The following is a 23,963-nucleotide window of genomic DNA, read 5'->3' as shown; positions in this document are numbered from 1 at the left end:
TAGAAAAATGAAAACAGGCTGGCTATGCACATACTGGTGTGTGAGACTCTAATCTCTAAAAACATTTTTTTTTCTTTCGGCCTGGCCACAGAAAGGGGGGCGGGTGAGGATAGGGAAGGGTTGGTGGGAGATAGGGAGGGGGGCCTCACACAGACAAGAACAGACTGACACAGTTTAAAACGACTATGATTTGAGAGCTTAGGATATCAGTGAAGCCGTGGCAAGCCAGAACCCCTGGCTTTTATGAAAGTTACCTTAAAGCAGCTTTGTGTCTGTATACAGAGAGAGAGAGACCCAATTGTGGGCTCAGCATGCACAAATGGGGATTGAGGGACAGGAAGTGGGTGTCTGCTGCTTTTTTTCATCGGGGAACTAGTATGTAACCTTGAAAAGGAGGACTGTATCTAAAAAAACATTGATGTTATTTTTTTCTCTCTTTGTAAACTCTAAAATCACCAAGATAAGGTGTATGCATGGTGCTCTGATTTTTTTCAGAAAGGAAGGTGATGCCCTGGTAACTGAGGAATTAACATTTCAGCTGTAACTAACTTATGCCTGCCTCCACATGTTGTAAAAAATAAAAAATAGAGGCCAAGAAGAACAAGTGGGGAGTGAATGGGAAAAAAAAATAAACAGTTTATGGACAGAAAAAGCAAACTGTGCACACTTTTCCGGGACTGTATGGGGCAGTGTCGGGGGCAATCAACATCACTTTCTGTTGTGTGACTCATCCAAGATGGCGGAAAGTAGTGTGAAACAGGAAGTGATGTAGGCATGTCCATTATTTACTGCTATCTTGAAAAGGGGCATGGTCTGGGAAGTTATGACATCACTTACTGTGATGTTACTGAAAGGGGCAGGGCTATGCAAAAAGGAGTGGGGCTTGGGATGGGGTTATGCATAAAAGGTAGGAATGGAGTGGGGTTATGTAAAAGAAGTGGGCTTGGATGGGGCTGTGATATCATCAAAGGCAAGTGGGGTGTCCATCTTTCGTTTGGAAAATACTGTCAGGGGCGTCCAAATTCTTAAATTTGGTCGTCCCTAAACTTGGTCATTTCTGACTTTCGGCGATAATCGAAACCAAGGACGTCCATCTCAGAAACGACCAAATGCAAGCCACTTGGTCATGGGAGGAGCCAGCATTCGTAGTGCACTGGTCCCCCTCACATGCCAGGACACCAACCGGCCACCCTAGGGGGCACTGCAGTGGATTTCATAAATTGCTCCCAGGTACATAGCTCCCTTACCTTGTGTGCTGAGCCCCCCAAACCCCACTATCTACAACTGTACACCACTACCATAGCCCTTACAGGTGAAGAGGGGCACCTAAATGTGGGTACAGTGGGTAGGGGGGTATTGGCCTGGGTCCACCTGCCTGAAGTGCACTGCACCCATTAAAACTGCTCCAGGGACATGCATACTGCTGTCATGGACCTGAGTATGACATCTGAGGCTGGCATAGAGTATGGCAATCAATATTTTGAAAGATATTTTTTGAGGGTGGGAGGGGGTTAGTGACCACTGGGGGAGTAACGGGAGGTCATCCCTGATTCTCTCCAGTGGTCATCTGGTCATTTCGGGCACCTTTTTTGTGCCCTGGTCGTAAGAAAAACACGACCAGTTAAAGTCGTCCAAGTGTTCGTCAGGGACATCCTTGTTTCTTTCGATTATGGGTCAAGGACATCCAAGTGTTAGGCACGCCCAAGTACCACCTTTGCTAGGCCTCCAACACGCTCCCTTGAACTTTGGCCGTCCCTGCGACGGAAAGCAATTGAGGACGTCCAAAATCGGCTTTCGATTATACCGATTTGGATGACCCCTGGAGAAGGACGTCCATCTTCTGATTTATGTCAAAAGATGGGCGTCCTTCTCTTTTGAAAATGAGCTCGTTAGGGGTCCTTCTATTAAGGTGCGCTGAAAAATGGCCTGCGCTGGTGTAGACACGTGTATTGGATGCATGCAGGTCCATTTTTCAGCGTGCCTGCAGAAAATGCGGGGGGGGGGGGGGGGGGGGGGGGAGGGTTGCCTGAAAATGGACATGCGGCAAAATAAAAATTGATGCATGTCCATTTTAGGTCTGAGATCTTACCGCCACCCATTGACCTAGCGGTAAAGTCTCTCATGCATTAACCAGGCAGTAATGGTCTACGCACGTTCAATGCCGATTACCGCCTAGTTAGCGCTGTGCACCAGAAAATTTCCTGAGCACTTAGTGGATGCACGTAAAAAATGAAATTACTGCCCGGGCCATGCAGTAGCCATGTGGTAGTTCAAAATTGGTGCGCTTAAGCGCCTATGTGGCTTAGTAAGTGGGCCCCATAAAACTAGACTGGCTCAGCCTGGGGCCTGGTGTAATAAGCTGTACCATGCTATTGAACCATTGTGGTTTACTTTGGATTTTCCTTTGCAAACCTTAATCCCAATGCAATAAGAGTTTTAACACAGAAAAATCCTTAGAAAAACCTTTGTGTTAAACCAGGGGTAGGCAACTCCGGTCTTCGAGAGCCGCAGGCAGATCAGGTTTTCAGGATATCCACAATGAATATGCAGGAGATAGATTTGCATACCATGGAGGCAGTGCTTGCAAATCTATCTCCTGCATATTCATTGTGGATATCCTGAAAACCTGACCTGCCTGCGGCTCTCGAGGACCGGAGTTGCTTACCCCTGTGCTAAACAGTAGCATGGTCAGCATTTAAACCTGCTGAATTGGGAATTGCTCCCAATATTTAGAAATCAGCACTGCATTTTGGCATAGGCTTTTTCTTTCCCTTTAATTAAAAATCTTTACTTTAGCCTGGAGCTTAAGCAAAGATCCTGTGTAAGAGCAGTAGGGTCATCTGAGGTGACATGCAGCTTTTAAGCTCAATGACTCATGGCCAGGTGGGATATGTGGAGGGGCATTTTTGAAAGAAATGTTCAAGTTGCGATTTGGACGTCCTTGCAAAACGGCGAAATCCAGGGGCAGGGAAACCCATATTTTCGAAACAAGATGGACGTCCATCTTTCGTTTCGAAAATACTGTCAGAGACGACCAAATCCTTAAATGTGGTCATCCCTAGATTTGGACATCCCTAGAAATGGATGTTTCTGACTTTCGGCGATTTTAGAAACCAAAGACGTCCATGTCAAAAACGTCCAAATGCAAGACGTTTGGTCGTGGGAGGAGCCAGCATTTGTAGTGCACTGGTCCCCATGACATGCCAGGACACCAACCAGGCACCCTAGGGGGCACTGCAGTGGACTTCATAAAATGCTCCCAGGAACATAGCTCCTTTACCTTGTGTGCTGAGCCCCCCAACCCCCCCCCCCCCAAAAAAAAAAACCCCACTACTCCACTACCATAGCCCTTACAGGTGAAGGGGAGCACCTAGATGTGGGTAAGGTGGGTTTGTGGTGGGTTTTGGAGAGCTCGCTGTTTCCTCCACAAATGTAACAGGTAGGGAGGGTATTAGCCTGGGTCCACCTGTCTGAAGTGCACTGCAGTACCCATTAAAACTGATTCTGGGACCTGCATGCTCTGTCACGGACCTGAGTATGACATCTGAGGCTGGCATAGAGGCTGGTACGACATATTTTTAAAGATGTTCTTTGACGGTGGGAGGGGGTTAGTGACCACTGGGGGAGTAATGGGCGGTCATTCCCGGTCATCTGGTCATTTTGGGCACCTTTTTGTGCCTTATTCGTAAGAAAAACAGGGCCGGGTGAAAACGTCCAAGTGTTCGTCAGGGACGTCCTTGTTTTTTTGATTATGGGTCAAGGACGTCCAAGTTTTAGGCAAGCCCAAGTCCCGCCTCCGCCATGCCCTCTTGAACTTTGGACGTCCTTGCGACGTTTCGATTATACCGATTTGGACATCTCTGGGAGAAGGACGTCCATCTTCCAATTTATGTCGAAAGATGGACATCCTTCTCTTTCCGAATTGAGCCTGGTAGCCACCCAAAAATTGAGGCTATGAGGTCCAGTATGCCCCGGGGTAAGGATTTTCAAACCTGGGCACCCCAGATCAAAGCTCAACTGGACTGGGCACCTGGCACAAGGAGGGCCTAAACCAGAGTTCGTCCATGCTTCTGGCCCTCCCCACAGCAATAATACTTACCTGGTCCAGGCAATAATCTAGTGGTGGCTTTCTCTCATTATTGCCATTTTGTAAAATGGCAACACATGACACTCAGAGGTGAATTGGGAAGCACTGCTAGGGCTCAGTCTGCCAAATAAAGCAATGCTTTCCCAATAGAGCAGGCAGACTGACAGTGATGTGTCCTGATGCACTGCTAGGGTTCAAGCATTGTCGTTTTACAAGATGATGGTGGTGGTGGTGAGAGGACACTACTGGAGCTCTCCCTGGTCCTGGCAAGTATTATTGGTCCAGTGCATTCACAGCGTTTTTATGAGAGACTGATCCTAGAATCTTCCTTGCTATGTTTTAGCAGCAACACCAGCCAGGCTGTTTTTTTAAATTTTACATCAGCTGATGACCTACTGCCCTTGACGCAGCCATTTGTATTGATGAAACACGGCCATGTCCGGCATCTTATGTTGGAATTCTGGTAGCAGGGCCGTGCCTAGGGTCTCTGGTGCCCCCCTGCAGACTATCAGTTGGCGCCCCCCCCCCCCCGTGTGGCATCTCCTTTCTCTCTTCTCCCTTTTCTTCCACCCTGCCCCCTTTTTCAGCCCATTACCATAAAAGGTGAATGACAAGTTGAAGAACAGTAATCATGGCAAGGCTTACAAGCCTTTCTTGCGAAATACTTGATCGCAAATAATTTTTTATGATTTTTAACCGTGAAAATGATCGCTCACCACTTGCCACACTAACAGGAATTGTCAGCAATATTCTTAGAATGATGCTCACATTTGGGAACTGTATAAAGAATTTAGACTTAAAAAGTTCCATAGTAACCAGTAAATGGACAAGCACAACCCTTACAGGTGCTCACCCAAAAATGAAACAGACAACCCCAATGCATGTTTGACCACTAACATCCTGTGGAACTGTTAGTTGTGAGGCTACAGTCAACTCCAAAATCTACTATAGCTAAAATACAGCTTACATAGCTCCAGTGGGTTAGCTAGATATCGAGGTTCACATTCACAGGACTCTTGAACATCATGTTTTGAGCAACTGTCTTTTGGATGGCTACTGTTCCCAGGAGAAAAAGAAAAAAAAAAGATGCTGATGGGCAAGAAAAGGTGAGAGAGAGAGAGGACTGAGAGGTGGAGAACAATGGTTGTTACTGCAGAAAGTGCAGGGATGCTAAACATTGACAGGCAGCTTCGATAGGGCTTCTGTCTCCGAAGGAGGCAGTGATATTCCAGTTGCTGCCTACCGTTTCTGCATTAAATATTAACTGCTTTTCTCAATTCCTTATGGTTCATTCATATAGGGGGTAATTCAATAAAGGGTGCTAGAATTAGGTGCTAAAGATTTGCATGCTAAACCAGTATTCTACAATGGCACACTTGTGTGCATATGCCATTAAAGAATACTACAATAAGTTGGGAGCCATGACTGGTGTATGCATTCCTACTTAAATGTGGCAATTGGCACCCACTTTATAGAATCCTGTCACACCATTTCGGATATGCACTAGAAGTTACATACAATAGGCGCCTAAAACACTTACAAAAACTGTTTATAAGCGCCAGTTAGTGGCACAATACCAATCATTGCGACTTAGCATCAGACAAGCACTGATTAAGGGTCAATTAAGTTATTCTCTAAGTGCATGCAGTTTATAGAATGAGGGTTATAACTTGCTATTTTTAATATTAAGTGCACTGAAGTTAATATTCAAGTAACTTATATGGGGAAAATTAGCTTTCACCTCTTAAATCTTAGGCTTTAGTCGAAACATCCCCCCAAAAATACCAAGTCACATGCACTCAGCTGCCCGCACGATCGGGAATGGGCTCCACTCCCGTGGTGTGCTATCTCTCCTTCTGCCTCACCCACGCCTCCCTGTCCGCGATTCGGCTTCTCTTCCCCCCACCACCAGTCAACCGCACACCTGAAGTCGCCTACCAGCCTTCCCTTCGTGCTCGTTCGTTCCCTCAGTGTCCCGCCTTCTTCTGACGTCATTTCCTTGTGAGGGCGGGAAACTTGAGGGAACGAACGAGCGTGAACTTGCGAAGGGAAGGCTCAGAGGCTGGAGATGTCAGCAGTGCTTTCACTGACACTGCTCAGCTGCTGCGACATCGGAAGTAAATTTAAATAAAAGATTTAAAGCCCCCAGGGTGGCACGGAGCTGAGGTAAGCGGCGAGGGTAAGCATGGTGCGACGGCGCCCTCCAGAGGTTGGCGCCCCCTGTGGTGCTTACCCCATTTACCGTGTTGGCACGGCCCTGTCTGGTAGCTTTTAATCTATTAATAAAGACTGTGGTTTTTTGCAAGGTCTGCCTTGTCGTTTTATCTTCCATATTGGCCCTGGCGGACTGCCTGCCTTGCTGCTTTTTGACTCCTGACAGAAAGGAATACATTTTACCTCTCATGCAGCAAACCACTGCAGGTGATGTTTTTTTCTGTCAGTTCACACCTTTCAATGGCACAGTGAGTTACATGCCATTAATTTACTGCATTAGGTGTAAAAGTTTTTTTTTTTTTTTAGCACATTATTAGAATGTTGTGTGTTGACGTTTTCACACACTGCGTCTACTGTATGGCTTACTACATCCAGCACTCTGTGTGAAAGTGACTAACTTATTCATGATACCTTGTTAAATCTGAATACCATGTTTTTATAGCCAGTTCCTCGGTCAGAGAGATATAAATACTCTTAAGTGAGTTCTGACACTAAAAGTTTTCAGTGGATTTCTTCTAGTTGTTTAAAGCAGTCAGCAGCTCTCATTCACAACTGTTTCAATAAACAGAGCAACCTTAGGGATCCTTTTACTAAGGTACGCTGAAAAATAGGCTGCACTAGTGTAGATCCATTTTTCAGCATGCCTGTAAAAAAAAAAAGGCCTTTAAAATTTTTTTGCAGAAAATGGACGTGTGGTAAAATAAAAATTGGCACGCGTCCATTTTGGGTCTGAGACCTTACCGCCACCCATTGACTTAGTGGTAAGGTCTCACGCGGTAACCGTGGGGTAATCGTCTACGCACATAGAATGATGATTACCTCCCAGTTTCCGCTGCATGCAGGAAAATAAACATCATTTGCCGGCACACGTAGCAGCCACATGTAAAAAAATGAAATTACCGCCCGGGCCATGCAGTAGCCGGGTGGTAACTCCAAATTGGCGCACATAGGACATGCGTACGCGCCCACATGGCTTAGTAAAAGGGCCTCTAAGTTTCCAACAGTTATGATATTAATGCCACAGAGGAATTTAACTGTTTGTATCATATCTCCCGTCTCCTGCCTTTCTTCCAAAGTATACATACTGAGAGCCTTATGTCTGTACCTATACGCTTTATGAAAGAGACTGAACAATTTTGTAGCCACCCTCTGGACCGACTCCATCTTGTTTATATCTTTCTGTAGGTGCGGTCTCCAGAATTGCACACAGTATTCTAAAGGGGCCTCACCAGAGACATATTCAAGGGCACTATCACCTATTTTTTTTCCCTGCTGGCTATTCCTTTCCCTATACACCCGAGTATCCTTCTGGCTTTGATCATTACCTTTTCTACCTGTTTGGCCACCCTGAGATATCAGACACAGTCACCCCCAAGTCTTGCTCTTCTTTCATACACAGAAGGTACTTCACACCCTATACTATACCTTTCCTTTGGATTTTTACAACCTTAGTATATGACCCTGCATTTTTTAGAATTAAGTCTGAGCTGCCAGTTGCTGAACCATTCTTCAAACTTTGCCGGATCCCTCTGCATGCTATCCATGTCCTCCGGGGTGTCTACATCATTGCAAAGTTTGGTGTTGTCCGCAAAAAGACAAATCTTACCAGACAGCCCTTCCGCAATATCACTCACAAAGATGTTAAAGAGATCCCTGTGATACAGCATGAAAACATCCTTTTCCTCGGAGCAAACTCCATTTACCACTACCCTCTGTCTCCTTCCACTTAACCAGTTTTTAACCCAGTCAGTCACTTTAGTGCCCATACTAAGGGCACTCTGTTTATCAGTTGCCTGTGCAGAACCATGTGAAAGGCTTTGCTAAAATTCAAGTACACCACATCTAGCACCCCCTCCCATATTCAACTGGATTTTAGGAGTGCAGATTGATAACATCTTTCTTTTACAAATCACATTTCATCTATTCTCCAGAAACCATTTTTTGCTTTAAGACAAATTCATGTAGTCTGCTCCTTTTTTTATTTAAAATCTCTTTGTTTACTTATTCATTCACTGGTTATTTCATGTCTAGATTACTACAACTCCCTTCTGCTTGATATCCCTTAGTTTCAATTAAGGCATTTACAATTAGTTCAAAATACTTCTGTTAAATTAATTCATGGATCCAAAAGGTATGATAGTGTAACTCCCTTACTATGCTTTGAACATTGGCTTCCAGTTTATCTTCATATTAGTTACAAAGTTCTTACTGTTATTTTTTTGTTTTCACATTCCAGTTTACCTTTTTTTCTCAATAGGTGCTCTTATTCCCTATTTGCCTACCCGGTGTTTGTGTTCTGCACACCAGAGTCTTCTCACAATTCCTTCTCATCTTCACATTCAGTCTCATGTAACTTGTACTTCCTGTTTTTCAGTTTTTGCTCCTACCTTATAGAATTCTGTAGCCATTGAGTTATGCTGAAAGCAATCTTTTTTGAGATTCAAGGAAGCACTTAAGACCTGCCTTTTTGTGAAAGCATTCTCTATTCAACCTTGAAGTACATTTAAACTTTTTCCAGGGCTTGGGGGATGACCTGTTGTCAGCAGATTCTTTATCAGTGTGTTCATATTGTCACCTCCACCCCCTATTGTATCTTAGTATAATTAATTATTTAAAATGTTCATGTTTATTATAGATTTTGTATATGTTATAATAAATATTGTAAACTAGGCTTCTATATGTTTTTCCTTGTTTTCTTTTCCCCTATTTACTTTGTATGTAAGCTGCTTAGTTAATTGCTTTTATTTGTGGTATATTAAAGTTGAAATGTGAAATTTGGCAACAGTGGCAGCTGCTGTTACAAATACTTCCTGTTGCTTGTCTGTTCTGTCCTCCGACAGCCTCACACTAGTTTATAATGTGATCCTAAAATGTGTGTAATGCTTTTACTGTTATTCTCAGTTCCAAGGACTATCATTGCTGCAGTTTCTCAGTGCAAAAATACATGAGCAATGCATTGTGGGTAATGTAGTTCACAGGCAGTGCAACCACACTTGTTTGGCTGTGTAAGAACTGTTACCACTGGTTGTGAGGCTGCCCAGACCTTCTCTCTCTCTCTCTCTGCCAAGCTTGGCTCTTTTGTCTTCCTGCTGTCACTTCCTGTTCAGTCTTACTATCTCTGCCCTCAGAAGTCAGCCAGGTATGACCTTTCCCTCCTATCTCTAGGACTACCCCTTGCTACCCGATGGCAGGCTCTGTTCCCATTGGCCTCTATCTGCTCCTCCCTAAGCCTGTGGAAAGCCCCAATACCTCTTTGTCCTTTCAGCCATGAGGCATTCCAACACCATCTAGCCAGGGACATGGAGCAAACACCATCTTGCTCCAGACAGCTCTGTCCTGCTGAAAACTCCCTGTAATGAACCTGTTTTTTTACCCTGAAGATATCTCCTCCCAAATGAGATATTGCACATTCCATTCACCTAGCTTTGGACTATTTCTACCTGTTCAACTACCTTTCTCCACCCCCCCCCCCCCCCCCCCCCCCCCCCCCCCCTGCAACACAACTACCTCTCCTCAGATCTCCACCTCCCACAGCCTCCAGATTAAGAAGTCTCTGTATCCTGAATCAGCATCTTTGAACATCTATCTGTGAGTAAATTATCTGTGATTTATTCAATAAAAGAGACTTCATAAAATAATAGAGACCTCAGGTGATTGCTGTGCCAGGGTTATACTCCATGATATTGGGGCTTCTAATTACCAAGCTCCAAGAGTCATGACACTTGTCTGCTGCTCTGCTTCCCTCTGACAGTTTTCTCTTAGTGGTGACTTCAGCGGTGCTGTGACCTGGCTTTATTCTCACGTTTGCAGTACAGTTGCTGCAACAACTACTGCCTCAGAAATTAGCAGGAGCTGAACAACAGCACTCCTGCACAACGGGACAACTATCCTGGCTATAACCCCCAACAACAGGGCTAAGAAACAATATTTTATTCCATTCCTTCAGTGGTGTTCCTTGGTTGGCTGCCACCCGGGGTGGATCACCATTGCGCACCCTCCCCGGGTGCAGTATTACCCCCCCCCCCAGCTGTAGTATGACACCCCCGGGTGCATTGTCATTCCCCCCAGTGGATCACCTCCAAACCCCTCCCCCCCGGTGCATTCTTCTTACGTACTGGAGTGCTAGGAGCAGCCACGCAGCTGTCGGCTCTGCCAGTTCCCTGCTCCCTCTGCCCCGGAACAGGAAGTAACAGCAGAGGGAACTGGTGGAGCTGACAGTTGTGTGGCTGCTCCCTGCACCCCTCCTGCAGCGTGCACCCAGGGTGGACCACCCCCACTGCCCCGCCCTCAGTACACCACTGCATTCCTTTATATTATTCATTGTTGGTGCCCTCAACATTAGTGGACTGATCTGACTCTAGGCACATTGTTTCACGTATTTAGTACAGTTGCATCTCTAGACAGAAATATTTGGGGTGGCAACAGGGGGGCAAGATATGTATGGGGGGGGCCAAGTCAATGCAACATCTGCATGTCAAATTCCTCTTTCCCCCTCTCTCCACTTTTAAATTAACATTATAATTGATAGCATCATTCAACAAATTCTTTTCTATGGGAGTGAAATCTGGATTCTCTACAGGATTGGTCAGAATCTTAAAATAAACTCTGAAGTTCCAGTTCTATATCACAAATTCCATATTCCCCAACAGTGGAGCTATCCCCCTTACAACACACCATATAAAATTAAGATTGTGATTATCACCTCAGCAGTAGCACACACTCCTTCCACTGCAAAACACATTTATTAAATCATACAGGGTTTCTGCTGCATGGTGACTTTACAGGATGTGGAGACCACTAGTCCTGAGTATTTTTATTTTAGGTGAAATGCCCCAGAGTATCAGGCTTATTTTTAAAAGAGAAAAATGTCCAAAAACTGACGTAAGTCTGCATTTGGACGTTTATCTCACAAAGACATCCAAATCAGTATTTTCGAAACCTATTTTTAGACATCTTACTCTGAAGTCTGTCAGCAGGACGTCTAAATCTCAAGAGGGTGTGCCAGGGATGTGTTCAAGGCGGGACTTGGGCGTTCCTAAGACTTAGATGTCTTTCAGCCATAATGGAACAAAAAGAAAAACGTCCAAGACTAAAACTTAGACGTTTTGAGCTAGACCTGTTTTTATAACAAATAGCTGTAGTGGGAATTGAACCCACTTCCCCAGGATCAAAGTCTGCTGCACTAACCACTAGGCTACTCCTCTACTTCACAGAAGGTGTGCCCCAAATGACCGGATGACCACTGGAGGGAATCGGGGATCACCTCCCCTTACTCCCCCAAATCACAAAACATTTTTCCAAACAGCATTTTGAAAAGGAAAAAGATAGACCCTTTTTTTTTTTTGTAGAAAATGATCTTTGGACATTTTACAAAAAACATCCAAATTTAGACTTAGATATCATATCCAAGTCACAAGGAGCAGCAATGGGAATTGAACCCATGTTGTCAGGATCAAAGCCCACTGCACTAACCATTAAGCCACTGTTTTGGACGTCTTGCATTTGGACGTCTTTTGTTCGGAAATGGACCAAAAAAAAGGACGTCCAAATCACAAGATGTCCATAGCATTTTCGAACACAAAAGATAGATGTCTATCTTTTTTGAAAATGACCTTTCCTGTTCAGAATTTGGATGTTTTTTTAAAACGTCCAAATTCTGATTTAGACATTCTATCGAAAATGCTCCTCTATGTGAAATAACAAAAAACCCTGCAAAAATAAATGCAAAGCCTATATAGGAAAAAAACAAATCATCACAATTCTACCCACCTATGAATAAACTGTTACAAATATTACACTGGGTCCTAGAGCACCAATATACTCTGCTGTTGGGGAAACTAGAACAAGCTGTACTGTTACAGATTCCTACACAGACACTTCAAAATCCTTCACCTCAGTTGTACATGCAGAACATAGCAATCCCATTGCCTCCTCTGACTTTCTCCTTCCCCAATTTGCTATCCCCCTCTCTTTTACCCACTCCTTAGTCCCTCATTTCCATAATCTGTACTCACTCTCAGTCCTCATCTACTCTCCACTGCCTCTCATCTCCTCACCAGCCCCAGCTCCACCATCTCTCCTTTCTTCCCTTGTCTTAAGGTCATACTGTCTTTTACCTTCTACCCCATCTCCTATTGCCTCTCTTTGACCACATTAACTTGATTTCCATCCTCACTCAACTCCTTTAGATACCAACACCTTTCTCTCTCACACCCTTTCACAACACTTCATCCTGGGCTCTGTCACATATACAGAACACAGATAGCCCCTATTCAAATACAGTATAAACGACCACAAACTAAAAGTACTATCCTAGTCACAAATTAAACTGAAACCTGAGGTACCAGACTCTGCATGCATTGCAACACCAGAGAATTAGAAAGAAATGCATTTCCTCTTGTACAGTGCAAAATAATGCTGCCAGATTTAACTCTCAAAAATGCCATAATTCAGTCAATAGGCTGAAAATAAAATCATTTTCCCTACCTTTGCTGCCAGGTGATTTTAATTTTCTAATCATCTTGTTCCCAGTCTCTGGTTCTGCTTCCCTCTATCTGTGCTCTTAACTCTGTTTCCAGGGCCTCTTGTCCATTTGCTATTTCTTTTTTCACCTCCTTTCTTCATCACTTTTGGTGCTACATCCATTTTTAGCATTGTTCTTTCACATTCAGCATTTTCCCATTTTTTTGCCTCCTTCTCAAATCTCTCCCCTTCCATCTATGGGCAGAATCCCACCCCTTACTTATAAACTATTTCATCCATGTGTGACATTTTCCCCTCTCCCTTATCATCTTTTCCATCCATGAGCAGCATTTCTCTCCTCTCCCTTCTCTTTTCTCCTATCTGTTGGCAGCATTTTCCCCTTCTCCCTTCTGTCCATGTGCAGCATTCCTCCCCCTTCTCTTTCTTACCCCCTTCTCTTTCCTACCATCCATGGGCAGCATGTTCCCCCTCCCTTTTCTTTCCTTCCATCCATGTTCAATTCCCCCCTCTCCCTTCCTTTCTGTTCTATCCATGTGCAGCTTGCTTACTCTCCCATCCACATGCTGCATTTATTTTATTTTTTTTAAATTTTTGTTACATTTGTACCCCGCGCTTTCCCACTCATGGCAGGCTCAATGCGGCGGACAATGGAGGGTTAAGTGACTTGCCCAGAGTCCCTTCCCTGATATCCATGTGCTGCTTCTCCCTCCCTTCCCTTCCATCCATCTGCAGCTTCTCTCCTCTCCCTTCTATCCATCCATGTGCAGTTCTTTCTCCTTCTCCCTTCTCTTCCATCCACATGCAGCATTTCCCCTATCCCTTCCCTGAAATCCATGTGCAGCTTGTCCCCCTCCCTTCCTTTCCTTTCCATCCCTTTACAACTTCTTCTCTTCCCCTCCCATCCTGTTCCCTCTATCCCCCTTCTCTTCTCTCTGGTGGGTCTGGTGTTGTCTTCCTACCTCCGTCTGCTCCCCCCCCCCGACCCTACAAACTTAATCTTGCAGTGTTGGGTGACACTGCCAGTATGCCATATATCAGGCTTTCGCCAGCCACACCGAGGCTTTTTTCCATCTACCGCATCCTGGTTATGTGGTAACAGGAAGTTGCGACTGAGGGAAGGGCCCCAGGGCTGGTTAGAAAGAACCTGATGTACTGGCTGCCAGCAATGTTGCCCAACATTACAAGTTCAATTTTGTAGGGTCCGGGGGAGGGGGAAGAGTGCTGTTTGCCAACTTTGGAGTGTTAAAGCAATATTTTGGGGTGTCACTTGCCACCCTGTAACGATGCCTATGATTTGGTGGCTTTACACTATATTTTTTCAAGACATAGTTGTATTCCCTTCACTTCTTAGGAGTTTTCTTCCCAAATAGCCATTGCTCCAAAAATCTTACAATTTTAGAAACATTCTCCACAGAAACATTTCAAGCATGGAAGGCCATGCTTCCTAAATATGTGCCTGAAATTTTTCCTTTTCCTTTGTTCTCTTTGCTTAATAATAAATCTTTAAAATAACACCTTTCATGGTCTGAATTCAAATATGTTAGATAAATAAAGGGATATCTTGGGGTATTCTTCTAAGTTCTCTCTATTACTTATGCTTAAAGTTGTACTGCAAGATAAAATTCTTTTGCCAATAACCCCAACTATTCCACTTACCTGTCCCACTCACCTTGGCTTTCAAGTCTTCATGTCCTCGAGGAGCTTAACAGCTTTTTTAATTTCAACTTCCATTGTTAACACTTTTCTGTGAAGTAAAGAATTCTCATTTTCTGCTTCTACATTTTTCGGAAGCTCCTGTGCAGGTTTCATTTCCACAGAGCAATTTCACATAGAAACAATGTCTTAATGCAATTCTTCTTTCACTTCTGAGGATGTTTCTTTCAAATCACTGGAGTGAAACAGAGAAATTGATATGGGTGGCCTATCCAGCTTACCCATCCATACCACACATTAAGCTCTACAATTCCTTCTTCATCCTTAGAGATCCTTAGCTGCCATTGCTAGATCATTCTTCAAGCTTTGCTAATCCCTCCTTATGTTGTTCATATTTTTTCATTGTGTCTATCCTGCTGCAGATTTTGGTATCATCTACAAAGAGGCAAACTTTGCCTAACAGCTATTCTGCAATGTGACTTATGAAAATACTAAATAGAACAGGACCTAGAACTGACCATTGTACAAACCACTGGTAAACTCCGTTTACTACTAACCTATGTTGCCTCCCGCTCAACCAATTTCTAACCCAGTCAGTTACTTAGGGCCCATACCAATAGTTTTCAGGTTATCTATAAGTTGCTGATGGGAAATCGTGTCAAAAGCCTTGCTGAAATCTAAGTATACTACATCTAATTCTCTTCCCCAATTAAAGTATCTGGTCACTCCAGGGGCATAGTCATGGGAGAGGGTAGGGCCTTCAGGGCCTGGGCCCTGCCACTTTGGGCTCAAGCCCTCTCCAGAATTACAGCACTGGTGTGCTTCAGTCGCTGATGCTGGTACTCTTGTGTATGCTCAGTTCAGCAACTGAACTAAGCATTTGTAGGAGTGCCAGCAGCAGTGGCTGAAGCATGCTGCTGACTTCCGTGCTGCTGAGGCAACAGGGGCAAGGACTTAGGCAGTGAACCTCTTTGGCTGATGGGGCTTGGGCATCCCCTCCAGCAAAGATAAGATTTTAACAGTTGGGGGAGATAGCTGAGAAGAAATATGTGGCCCCCTCAGTCTGCCACTGTGCCCCCCTAAAATGGACTTCTAACTACATTCCTGGGTCACCCAGTCAAAGAAATTGATCAGATTCATCTATTAGGATCTATCTTGAGTACAACCAAGCTGACTCAGATCCATAGGAGCCGGCTCTGTGGGTGCTTGAGCACCCCCAATATTGAGCAGATTCCTTGATTGTGTCCAGGGAGAGGTCATTTCTATTCAGTTTAGCACCCCCAATAATTTTGAAAAGTTGGCTCTCCTGCTCAGATCCTCTAATCCACTGGATTCCAGAACCTAGGCTACGTTATCTTGTATTTTAGCAAAGCTTCCATTAATTTACTCACTGCCGAGACTAGCCTAACCAGCATGTAGTTACCAACTTCCTCCTTACTTCCACTTTTATGGAGAGAAACCACATTGCCCATCTTTAGTCCTCCAGGACCAATCCTGACTCTAACAAGCATTACAAAGATCAGATGGAGCCACTAGAACTTCTCTCAGTTCTGTCATTTCCCTTGGATGTATCCCTTCGGTCCCCATGGCTTCGTCTACTTTTAGTTTAGCGCTCCCCACGAACACTGTCTTCTGAATCATTTTAGTCTACCTGATGTGCATTCTTATGTGCATTAGCAGCATGAAATCTGACTACCAGCTCTTCACCTGTGGGACAGAAATATTTATTAAGCAATTCTGCTTTTTCTTCATCACTTTCTACATATTCTCCTTCATCCTTGAGTCTTATAATACCACTTTTACACTTTTTCCTGTTACTAATATATCTTTTAAAACAAAGTGTTTCCCCTCCCCCACTTCATTATGGAGTCTTTTTACTAAGCTGAGGAAAGCACCAACGTGTGTCGGTAAGTGCTCATGCACTAATGGGACAATTAGCGCATGGTCATTATTGCAGAAATGTCAAAATTAGCCATTTACTGGAAGTGCTAAAAGTGGCTGTAGTGCATGGGAAAGACCCGTGCTGGGGATAGCAAAGGCCACTTTTAAGTGCTTGCTACTAAAAGGCCCCCTATATTGACTATTATTTTTCTTCCATTTGCATCTTTGCATCTTTGCTTTCCTGATTACTTTACCAGATTCCTTTAGTTTCTCCAGATATTACTTTGTCTTTCTTTTTCTGCGGCTTCTTGTAATTTGTAAAGGCTAACCGGGAGACCACGTGATGCTTTGAGGAGAACAGACATGTGCTCTGCTTCTCCGGGGTACCTGAGGCTCACTGCCCTAAATATTGGCTGAAGTTAGTGCTTGCCGGATGTTTTGCACCCCTATTCACCAAGGGAAACATATGGACACATTTTTAGTAGTTCTCATACGGCTTATTACGGGAACATTGGACGCTAAAGGGTTAATATAATAATAGTTGATAATCTTGTCTCTTTTCTGTATTGCGAATCCATATGTACACTATTTGTAGTTTATTTGCTATTCTGTTACTCTCAGCCACTTCATCATACTACTTCACAATAGTTGAACTTCAAACTCTGTATTTTTAATCTAAACTATAAGCCACATTGAACTGGAGCTTGTTTTCAGGTTAATGTGGGATGTAAATGTCATAAATAAATTAAAAGTATATATATTCCATTTCCAGCAGTAGAAGTAACCATGGTCATCTATTCTTTTCCTAGATGGATTATACCACTCAGGACTTGCTTGCAACGAGACCCTCATGTTGCAGAGATTACCAATATGTGGCCAAGAATTTGAAGACTCAATGAAGAAACTGGACACTAAAAAGTGGTGCAATCTAACAGAGTTTATCATGTGAGCTTCCTAATTTTATTTGCAGTATTTCTTATTTGTTGAAGAAAATAGCATTTATCTGTTTGGGAAGAAAAAAGTAATCTGTGAGAGAGCTGTAATATTTGACTAAAGAAAACCTGGACCCCATCATCCCCCAGCAGTGGCATTCCTAGGGGGGCTGGCACCCGGGGCGGATCGCCGATGTGCCCCGCCCCCCCCCCCCGCTGCAGCGTGGACCCCCACCGGCGAAAGGACCCCCCCCGCCGGGTGCACGCTGCCGGGGGGGGGGGGGGTGCCGGGCGCGCCTGTCCTCCGTTGTTCCATGCTTCTTCTCTGCCCCGGAACAGGAAGTAACCTGTTCCGGGGCAGAGAAGAAGCATGGAACAACGGAGGACAGGTGCGCCCGGCACCCCTCCGGCGGAGTGCACCTGAGGCAGACCGCACCCACCGCCCCCCCCCCTAGGAACGCCACTGTCCCCCAGGTAACTGAATTCAAGTGACATGGAACTTATCTAGAAGGGTCTGTGGGTTAAATTATCATCCACAAATTGCAAACATGGGTTGCAATTTTTTTTTTTCAGTCTTAGTATTTTTATTAGATTTTAGTAGAAAACAAGTAACTAGTAGCAGCAAATAACAAAACACGAGGACTAATAACGGCAGTTGCATTGTACTTATGCTATAAATTTTGTAGGATGTGATAGAGATATGTTAAGATTGATCCAGGTGTGATAATAGAGGAGACCATTTCTTATTACAATTTATACAATTCTTCAATTTCTTTGATAAATAGGTTTCATATTGATAGGTAGAATAGAGTAAATTCCACCATGAGTTATGATTAATCTGTTCAAGGGATTTCCAAGAAGTGAAAATTATCTGCAAGACAGTAGTTATCATGGTATTTAAGAGCAAACATTTATGATCACTTAAAACATTATTAAAGCAAATATCTTTAAGGAACAAAGTGTGTTTACAGCAGAGAGATACAGACAAGTGAAAAATGGATGAAATGGCATTCCAAATGTCCAGTATTTCTGAACTGAGAGACATTCAAATACCATATGTTTAAAGGATCCAATTATAAATTTACATGTCCAACGTAGTTAGAAGTAGCTGAATTGATAAGATGCAATTTGAGGGGTGGGGGGTCCAATAAGTTCTGTGAACAAAATAATACATGGATTGTACAATGGAGGAGAATCGAGAACTTTTATGTAGGGAGTTCCAAATTCTTTCCGAATCTGTGTCACTTATAGAGGACATAATGTCCTCTCAACATTTACGCAATCCATTAGTTCTACAAGGAAATGTACTTTTGATGTGTCTATAAATATGGGAAGCTATATGACCAGATTGATATAATTGGTTGCAAAAATCAAGAATTGGTGGGTTTTGTGTAAGGTTTTGGATATCAAAATCGCACGTTTTAAGTAAAGATCTTAATTGTAACCATTGAATAAATGGAATGCTCCTAGTAGGAAATTACTTTGCATTTTAGAAAAGGATAACCAGGTACGAGTTTGTGGATTAATAAAAGCACCTATATCCCAAATACCTACACATTGCCACAGAGGCCAAGAATCCTTGTTTTCCTAATACTATGCAAGGGTTATTCCATATAGATTGAGAAAGAGATTTAGATTATGGGATAGATAATTGTCCATCAAAGTGGGTAAGTATTGAACTGGTAATTTTAATAATAGGGTTAGTAAAGTTACGTTTGGGAAGGCGCAGGTCAAAGAGATGTGAAAGGAGAAAGAAGGTCTGTTAAGTTTTTCTCCAATAGGACCCAGTGAGGTAAAGAAGATGGGTCAGTGAGAGAGATCCATTCCAGACCTTGTCATAAAATGAAAGATTTATGATAAAGCAGTAGGTCTGGAAAATTGATTCATCCATGTGGTTTAGGCACTTTTATTTATTTATTTAGATTTTGCTCACACCTTTTTCAGTAGTAGCTCAAGGTGAGTTACATTCAGGTACTCTGGATATTTCTCTGTCCTAGGAGGGCTCACAATCTAAGTTTGTACCTGAGGCGATTGAGGGTTAAGTGACTTGCCCAAGATCACAAGGAGCAGCAGTGGGATTTGAACCGGCCACCTCTGGATTGCAAGACCGGTGCTTTTAATTTAGTTAAAGAAATTCTTGAGGGTTTTGAATTCCAGAGAAATTTGGTTAACAATTTTTCCAAATCTTTATAAAAAGAATTTGGAAAAAGTAGAGGGATAATATTTAAAATATATGTATTTCTGGGAACTATCATAATTTTTAATGTCACATCTCCCCCACCAAGATAGATGTAAAGGAGACCATGAGGATACGGATCTCTTAACTGTAGAAGTAAATTTATCTATATTAGGCTTAATAGTAGATGAAAGAGCTTTGTCAAAATAAAGGCCAAGTATTTATGGAAGAAGAGATCCACTTGAGGATATCTGGGTATTGAAAAATGTATGTAGTAGCCATTAAGGGGCACGAGTTTGGTTTTATCCCAATTAATTCTATAGCCTGAGAGCTTAGAAAATTGGGATATGAGGTTTATAAGTTTGAAGTATGAGGTTGTGTAAGATAAAGCATGATGTCATTGGCATAGGCCGAGAGTTTAAACTCCTCAGTACCAATTAAAACACCCTGAATTTTAACATTTTGTCAGAGAGCAGCCAGAAGTAGTTTTAGGGACAGGTTAAAGAGCAGTGGTGAGATGAGACAGCCCTGATGGATCCCGCTATTGAGAATAGATAAGTCGGAGAGCTCACCATTGGCTGCTATATGTACTGATGGTGAAGAATACAGTAAGGGGTCCTTTTACTATGGTGCGTTGAAAAATGGCCTGCAATAGTTGCGTGTTTTGAGCACGCACAGAACCATTTTTCAGCGCACCTGCAAAAGAGGCCTTTTTAAAATTTTTGCCAAATGGCAAAATGAAAATTGCCACACATCCATTTTGGGTCTGAGACCTTACCGCCAGCCATTGACCTAGTGGTAAAGTGTCACACGGTAACCGGGCGGTAATGACCTTTCCGCATCAAATGCCACTTCACACGGATGTGCCCCCAAAATGAAATCACCGCAAGAGCCACGCAGTAGCTGGGCGGTAAATCAGAATTGGCACATGTTGGGCACGTGTAGGTGCTTATGCGGCTTAGTACAAGGGCCCCTAAATATAACATTGTAAGAAAAGGATCTGAAATTCCAAATGTAACAGTACACAAAATAAGTAGTTCCATTCCACTCGGTCAAAGGCCATCTCAGCGTCCAAAGAAACTGATAAAATAGGGAAGGCCTTCGATTGAGCAAAATGAATCAAAAGACATAACAGCTTATGTTGCCTCCTTATGGCTCCCAAGTCTGCATCAACTCTGTATAAACTCTTACAAATGTCAAAGCCGAATATATGTTCAAATATTACTTCTGCCTGGGAAAAAGATTTGAGAGTTTCGCTTACAATCAAAGAATGGGAGGTTTTTTGGACAAAGACCATGCGTTCCTCATTATCTGTTGCCCTGCTGAAATCAGTATATTATATTGTACACAAATCCTATTGGACACCTGAACAAACTTTCTAAAGTAAGATCTTCTGTATCCAACTTATGCTGGTCTTGTCAATCTGCAGTAGGGTCCCTAGAACACATGCTCTATTCCTGCATTAATCTGCAGCTGAACTGGAAATTGATCTGGAGATCCCTTCAGACAATATTCGATAATTCAGATGTTAACTTTCAAGGTACTCATTCTTAAAGCATCTACTCCTGGCCTATTAATTCCATTGAAACATGCTAAATTGTTTAATTTAATGATCTCGATTGCACTCCATCTGCTAGTTCTAAACTGGAAGAATAATCAACATGTCTCCCATCATGAGTGGTGGAATTGGCTTTGTTCATATAGGCGATATGAAGAAATAGCTGCTTTGAGAACAGGTCATATTTTGTCCTTTCAAAAACTTGGTCATTGCTAGACAAATATGCAAATTTAATGGGCTAATAACTGCTTGTTTTATTTGTTTACATTATAAATTACTTGTTTAAATATGCTGTCTGTTATATTCAATGTAATTTGTTTTTTTTTCTTTTGTTTTATTATGTTCACGTTTTCTAATTCAAAATTATAAATAAAGATATTTAAAAAAAAGACATAACAAGCATGCGTTATCAGCACAAAATCTATTCTTCATAAAACTAGCTTGGCCTCTGTGAATAAAAGTGTGCATAACCTGCTCCAATCTAATACACAGTTTTTTAAATAGATTTTATAATCTGAGTTCAATAGAGATATGGGTCTGTAATTTTGCACTAGTTGTGGGTCTCTCTTCGGTTTGGGTAGAACAACAATGTTAGCCTTCAGGAAGTGACCCAGTTGGCATGGTGTAGCAAGCAGTGCCTGTTAATATTACTGTAGTTTCAATGATAATGATGTAGAAGATGCCTTGTAGAATTCAATAGGAATCCCATCTAGGCCTGGAGCTTTGGCAGATGGGAGTACTTTTATTTCTGAGTGAATTTCACTAATTGAAATGGATTTATATTTTTTTATCAGATAGATGAGGAAGTTGAATTCTGTTTAAGAATGAAGTTATATCAGAGTCTGTGACAGAACTTTTACATGAGTAAAGAGTAGTATAAAATTGTTTAAAAGCTGCAAGTATTTGAGTAGTCTTCAGGCACAATTGTTCAGAGGGTGACAATGTGTGCTATCCTTTGTTTTGTTCTTTTACCTTTCAAATAAGATGCTAAAAGCTTCCCAGTCTTGTTAGATTCTGAATAATAAACAGCGCTCTGTTTGAAAGTGATTGCTGAGGCAATGTTGGATAGGAGAGAGTTATGTTGCATTTTAAGTGAGCACAATTTCTGTAAAGTGGATTTTGATGAGGAAGTATATAGAGTAGATTCAACACCATCCATCTCTTTTTCCAACTGAGCAATGGTTGCATTATTAGTGTATGCTTATGGGCAGAAAAACTGGTGACTTCACCACATAACCATACTTTATATGATTCCCAAAGAGTAACAAAGGATTGTAGAGCCTTCATTTAGAATTCAGTGGCTTTCTGAGTAATATGTTTTTAAAAAAGTTGGGTCTGACAATAAAGTTGAATTGTCTCCAAGTTTATGATTTAGAAGCTTCAGGAGACCACTGCAAGTCACTAGTAATAGCAGCATGATCTGAATTGGATATTTTGTGAACTTTAGCAGATAACAACATAGGAACAAAGTTTTTAGAGCCCAGAATATAGTCCAGTCTAGAATAGGAATGGTGTGGGGCCGAATAGAAAGAAAATTCCCTGGTATGAAGATGAAGCAAGCACCAGAAGTCAGTCCAACCATTTAACTGCATTAAAGATGTTAAAGTATGTCGAACCTTCAGCTTGGCTGGGTGACAATCTGAGGATCTGTCCAGAAAGGGATCAAATGGAAAATTAAAATCACCACCCAATATGGTGTTGCATAATAAAGATGGTGGAACAGATTTATTGATGTTATGAAAAAAGAGATGGTCATCAGTATTTGGAGCATAGATGTTGATAATTTGTATGTATGTATTTATTAAATTCATTCATTCATTCATACATTCATTCAAACTTGTATCCCACAATTATGCAAAAATGAATTTTGGTTCAATGTGGCTTACATTTAACAGTTGTTTGATATTACATTGATTCAATTACATTTACAAGGTTGTTTGATGCTATTTTACAGTGGTTGGCAAGCCAGCTTATTTTCGAAGCAGAAGGGCGGCCATCTTCCGACACAAATCGGGAGATGGCCGGCCTTCTCCTAAGGCCATGTCACATTTTCAAAGCTGGAAACTGGGTTTGTGAGCCCTTGGGCCACTGCCGAGGAGCGGCAGGCAAAACCACCTTCAAACCAGGGACAGGGCAGAACAGGACTGGAACCCCAGACTTGGGTTGCAGCAGAGGCAAACAAGCTGGAACAGGCAGAGCAGGAATCCTAGTCTTCATCTGCGCTTAGCCGCTTTTCCCCAGGAGTTGAGCCCCTGGGTGCAGGCGACCGGCAGGGCTTTGCAGGACAGGGCAGGGGCAGAATACCAACAGGCAGCACACAACAGAGTAGGACTAAAAGCTGCCACCACAGCCACTAAACAAGAAACACAAACAGATAAGAAAGAGGACTGGAAGCTGCCAGGCAGCCACTAAACAAGACACACGGAGAACCAAGAACTAGACACAACAGTAGAATAAACCAAGGAACAAACCAGGTCGGGGCAGGCAGCAAACAGAAGAGAAAGCCAGGATACTAGCCGGGTCAGGGCAGGCAGCAGGCAGTAGAGAAAACCAGGAAACAAGCCTGGTCTGGGCAAACAGCAGAATCAGGCAAGAAACTAAAACAAGAAACCAGATTAGGCAGAAGTGCACAACGCACCAACATACCAGGGACCTTAGACGATGCAAAGGCAAAGCAGAAAGATTTCAGAATGGCTAATAAGCCCAGCAGCAGCTGAGGCTCAGCTGCAGCAATCACCAGGCAACTACGGGAGCTGTGCAGGATCAAACAAAACAAGCAAGTCTGGCAGTCTGGAAGATCCGGATCGGACTGGGCTGAAATCTGGAATGGGTGACAGTAACCAGACAGTCCATTGCAGCTACCAGGTCTGGCCACCAGGTGGCGAGATGAAGGAGAGCACGAAACATGGGCACAACCGTGACAGGCCGGCCAAATTGGTATAATCGAAAGCCGATTTTGGCCGGCTTCAACTGCTTTCC

The 23,963-nt window shown here is 42.9% G+C and overlaps 1 protein-coding gene across 1 annotated transcript in view; it reads left to right on the top strand.

The window, feature by feature from the left end:
- Positions 1-23,963, top strand: part of RAMP3 (receptor activity modifying protein 3) — a 355,621-nt gene that overhangs the window by 136,829 nt on the left and 194,829 nt on the right. Inside the window, exon 3 of the mRNA XM_030204265.1 lies at positions 17,128-17,263. Coding sequence (XP_030060125.1) covers positions 17,128-17,263 — 136 coding nt within the window. The remainder of the gene's footprint in view (positions 1-17,127; positions 17,264-23,963) is intronic.

The sequence above is a fragment of the Microcaecilia unicolor genome, chromosome 1 (genome assembly GCF_901765095.1).
Source record: "Microcaecilia unicolor chromosome 1, aMicUni1.1, whole genome shotgun sequence".
NCBI classification, from domain to species: domain Eukaryota; kingdom Metazoa; phylum Chordata; class Amphibia; order Gymnophiona; family Siphonopidae; genus Microcaecilia; species Microcaecilia unicolor.
The sequence above is the reverse complement of the archived record's forward strand: the minus strand, read 5'-3'. Positions and strand labels throughout refer to the sequence as shown.